The sequence below is a fragment of the Pteropus vampyrus genome, unplaced genomic scaffold, assembly GCF_000151845.1.
Source record: "Pteropus vampyrus isolate Shadow unplaced genomic scaffold, Pvam_2.0 Scaffold34, whole genome shotgun sequence".
NCBI lineage: Eukaryota > Metazoa > Chordata > Mammalia > Chiroptera > Pteropodidae > Pteropus > Pteropus vampyrus.
The window spans coordinates 676,673-681,685 of NW_011888815.1; the positions used below are offsets into that span (position 1 = coordinate 676,673).

The window sequence follows — 5,013 nt, forward strand, 5'->3', positions numbered from 1 at the left end:
AGCCTTCTGATGGAGAATGGTGTCTCACGTAGACTCGGCTTTGGTCTGGTGTGCAAGCTGAATTTTTATTTCTCTTTCACAGCTCATAGATCATTGGAATAAATTTAGTCTGAAAATAGACTTGAAAGTCTTTCAAGGGAGGCTGCAGGTCTCCTTAGGGGAGATGAAGTCCAGGGTGGCTGGGGGAAGAGGCGGAGGTGGGCGTCTTCCTTCAGCCGGCCGTGTGTCACGGTAAGTGACGGCCTAGAGAGTGAGCAGCCGAACCGAGGGAAGTCTTACTTTACTCTTTCAGCTGTTATCCAAAGAGAAAAATACAAAGGGAAAAGAATAAAATATGAAATCTGCAGAAGAGACTGAGTGAATCCCAGCACCTAAATTGAATAACATGTCTCTCCTTGGTGCCCAGAGCGTCGATCCCTCTTGGTGCCAACCCGAAACAAAAAAAAAAACCCAGTCCGCAGATGTCACATTGTGATATCGACGGAGCATGACAAGACTCTTCTTTTCAGACCCTGTGAAAAAAGGTGAGGACAAGTTTACTAAATTGAGAGAGACAGTTGGGAGGAGTTGGGTTATCTTTCTGGCAAAAATAATGGTCATTTTCTTCAGTCTCTTAGTAAATGTTTTGTCCACTGACTCGGTACAGAAAGCTGACCCGTGTGAGCCTCTAGTTTGAGATCCCTAAGGACCTTCCAGCAAGCTCTGAGGCCAACAGGAGGTATGAGGGTGCCGAGAACCTGCCGCCGGGCAGAGCGGCTGTCTCTGATGAGCTCAAACCATGTCATCTTCAGGGCCGCGTTATAAGTAGTTCCATGCGAAAGAACACGGAGGAAAAAAAAAAATAGAAATTCAGACATGAAGTCCAGGGAAGCTCCCCACATGACTCTAAAATAGGATAAAAGTCAGTCCACCTTCAAAACAGAAATGTCTTCACACGATCGAGGATGCTCTCCCCACTTCTGTGTGCTCGAACGGTCCCAACCAGGGGTCCTGAACCAACAGCAGGAGACGCTGTCGGTGGAAAATGAATGACGTGAGGCGATTTCACCCCTGAGACCCGTCGGATGATGTGGAGCGCTTAGTGAAAAGTATCAGTGTCTGGAAGAGGAGCGAACTGAGCAGGAAGCAAGAAGAAACAGGAGGCTGACCCTTTCTGAGAGGATCTGAGAGCACACGCTGGGCTCCGGTCTTAGGAGGTACAGAGTCGGTCTGCAATTACCCGTTCCTCCAAACTGATAACTACCTCAGACTGTCTCAGGGCATGCTTGGGGGAGCTCTTTTTCAACCCTACCTTCCAATTGCCATCCTTCCTTCTCCCCACTTCCTCAGAGAAAGCTCCAGCACGACCCCCTTACATCACGCAGCGCCCTGCTGCTTTCTGGACAATAGGGTTCTCTCGGCGTTTAAGGGATGCGAGAACGCGTGACCCAGGAAACGAAGAGGTGGGGTCACCGACAGAGGGGCGCTGCAAGCAGTGGCCTCAGTCAGCAGAAAGGCAGAGAACAATGTGATGGACAAAGGCTGTGGGAAGGACTCGAAAATGGTTCTTTCTCAGTCACTCTTCTGTGCAGTAGGTTTGTAATCCCGTCAGAAACACCAAAGGCGGCGTCGCCGACTCAGAGGAAAATAGCACAGGACAGTGGTTTTCAAAGTCTGCTACCCAGACCGACAGCATCAGCATCACTTAGAAACTCGTCAGGAATACAACGTCTCAGGCCCCACCCCAAACCTACAGAACCAGAGGCTCCGAGGACGGAGCCCTTGCAGCCCTCCAGGTGACTGTGACACATGCTCAACCTGGAGAACTGCTGGGGAGGTGGACAGAAGCATGGATTTTGAGTGAGACCACTGGTTTTGAATCCTTTAAAACACTGAATTCAGACAGTCTGTGTAAACTGTTAAGCCCGCCCTAGGCCACAGCAAGTGCTCAATACAAATCTCTCCTCCTCCTCCTCATCATCACCATCAGCGGCAGCATACATAATCTGCCATAGCCACTGAAATGACATCATAGAGCCAAGGTCCCCAAGCTGGCCATCCTGTGACGCGCGAGCCTTCTCTGGTGGAAAAGAGGATGGACGGCCAGCTGGCAGTCCAGCACGGTTACGATGGCATCTGTGCTCACGGCCAGGTGCAGGGAGGCCCTCCAGCTAAGGAACTCTGGCCAGGAAGGGCAGATTCTGCCTCTGCTCACACCTGCTTCCCTTCCCAGCAGGAGCGGGAGGCTGGGCTCTTGTAAGTTCGCTGAGTTGAGCCGTCGAGGTCTTCCAATGACCTTCTGAGGACCTGCTTTGAAGATCTTGCTCGAATGATCTTTTTTCTCCTTTCTTCTCATCGCAGACATGGACCTCTGGGACCGACATCCTCTTCCTTTACTGCCCTTTGAACTGGTTTTTCAACATCAAACAGAGGAACAGCCAACGATGCAGAGGGCGGAGGAGCTGGCTGAAGCTCGTGAGCCGGAGATGGGGGGCTGTTTGGCATCAGCGGTTCGGGGGCGGGGGAGTGGGGGGCGCGGGGAACGCCACCAGGCCGGGGAGAGAAGAGAGACGTGGGGACCCGAGTCTACAAAGTATGATGAATCTTGGAAAAATTCAGAAGCACTTCCTCATCCAGAGGCATCGAATGTAGAATGCGGCTATTTCATGACTGAGAAATTCCAAAAGCCGTAATGATGGAGAGAAACCCAGAGCTGATAGCAGACGGAAAATGAGATGTTGGTTTGCAGCTCGGCATTGCGTTATTGTTTAGAGGAGGGGGAACATGCTATTTTTTTTTTTTAATGTGAAAAGTCTACCAGCAGCACGGTTGGAAAACAGCAGTCTCGTTCACTGCTTCATTATCTCGGATATACTCGGGGAGAGAAAAATTGCAGGTTGTCCGGAAAAAAGCAGAAAGAATGATGAAAAGAGAACAGAGACTGGCTGATATAAGGACAGCAAGGAACATAATGCATGTGAAACGTGGCGAACTTGGTTCCAGGAGAAGGTGGGGGAGCAGATGGTGGATACTGGGGAGATGTCGCATCGTCGATACAGAGGCTATACGTGGCCTTTCACAGGCTTCAAATGAGCCGTAATCGAGGGAAAGTAAGGAATGCGTTCTTTGGATTGAAATCCAGGAAACTGTACATGCAGAATCTGCCAGGATGCTGATCAATAACAGCCCTTACAGGTGCTATTCCCTTTGCCCGAGATGCTCTTCCTCTTACACTTGCATGACCAGCTCCGTAATAATTCAGGTCTCAGCTTTGGTGTCACCTGCTCGGAGAAGACAGGACCCTTCTGACAGAGCACCTTCTCCTTCCACCCGCGGTGTCCCTGCAGACCTTTGACCTTCCATTACTGAGCAATATGAAATTACTGTCCCCACGAAGTTCTTTGCTTCCTTCATGTCTGACTCCCCGCTAGGATGCTAGACCCACAAGCTAGGGGGGCTCGTCTGTCGAAATACCCAGTAGATTCCACAGGGCTGATTATTCCCGTAACTGCTCAGAGCCGTGAAGTCATGGCGAGCACTCTGCTGAGGCTAAGATTTCTCCACGTTAACTGACTCAGGCTACACAACAACCATATTTTATTATTTTCACTCTTTTTAAGAGACTTGAGGCCCAGAGAATTTGGGTGGCTTCGAAGACCCACAGCGGTAGGTGCTAGGGCTGGGATTTGAACCCAGTTTCTCCAGCTTTAGGCACCACTGGCGGAAGGCACCACTTTGAATGGTATTCTTGCTGAAAATGCATAATCTGAATTTAACCACAGGGTGGACCCAACAACCATGTATCGAATAAATGAATCGATCAAGGTGTGCATGAATGAATGCATGAGAATTTGAATGCAGAACATCTGCCCAAGGCAGACAGCAAGAAATGTATGGTGTCTCCACCTCTGCTTAGGATGATTCATAAATGATAGCCTTCAGGAATCACTCGGATGTCACCCAGGACAGAGGCGCTGACTCCCCATGCTGATTACCTGTGTGAGGCTGAAGAGAATCTCCATGCCCTGAGCTGCCAGGAAGGCCTCCCTGCCGGACCGGAGGGTGGTGATGTGCCTCAGGCAAAGCAGAAGCGCCCGACGGATCAGCACGTAGGTATTGGCCGTGTCGTGGCTGTGCCAGTCCTGATGTAGCCTGAGCAAGCTGGTGACGTAGCCTCTGTTCACCGCCCTGCGGCTGTTAGACCCTGAAACCAATGGGGAAGGCAACGTCGTCAGTCGAGGGCTGCCTTGGAAGCACCTGCCCGACGATGTCCCAGTGCACCTCCCACGTGGCAGCTATTAGTTATAAAGGGAATAACAGTTACTTTCTGGTGAAGAAAACTGACAGGTGCCACCTTTAGCGAACGATCAAAGTCAACGTCATCAGACATAATGCACCGAGAAAGAAAGAGCACCACTTTGAATGGTGTTCTTGCCAAAAATACGTCATCTGAATTCAACCACGAGGAAGATCAGCAAACTTCAAATGAGGGACATGCTACAAAACATCTGATCTATACTCTTCAAAAATGTCCGGGTCGTGAGAGGCAAACAAAAAGAAAAAAATGACAGGAAATGAGCTAAAGGAGATGAAGAAGACATGACACTCAAGAACAGTACATAATTATAATTTAGACCCTGGGCCAGAAAGCATTTTGTTTTCCTCTTGCTACAAAAGGCAATTTGTAAAATTTGAAGTAAGATCTGTAGATTAACTAATAGTATTGTATCAATGTACATTAATTTTGATAAACTGTGGTTATATAAGAGACTATCATTGTTTTTAGGAAATTCAGACTTGGAGTATTAGAGTATGGAAATATCGGCAACTTATTCTGAAATAGTTCAGATAAAAATTGTAATATAGTGTATGTGGCAGGGGGGTGGAGAGAGAGAGAGATTGAGAGAGAGATTGAGAGAGAGAGAGAGAGAGAGCGAGAGAGAGAGAGAGAGAGAGAGGGAAATTTCCACCAGATTTCCATTCTTTTTTTCCTAACTCTCAGTGGGCTTAGAACACTGTCACAGGGTTGAGTAA

At 48.9% G+C, this 5,013-nt stretch overlaps 1 protein-coding gene across 1 annotated transcript in view; it reads right to left on the reverse strand.

Annotated features, from left to right (window-relative positions):
• Nucleotides 1-5,013, reverse strand: part of AGBL1 (ATP/GTP binding protein like 1) — a 545,529-nt gene that overhangs the window by 289,933 nt on the left and 250,583 nt on the right. Inside the window, exon 7 of the mRNA XM_023529006.1 lies at nt 3,975-4,183. Coding sequence (XP_023384774.1) covers nt 3,975-4,183 — 209 coding nt within the window. The remainder of the gene's footprint in view (nt 1-3,974; nt 4,184-5,013) is intronic.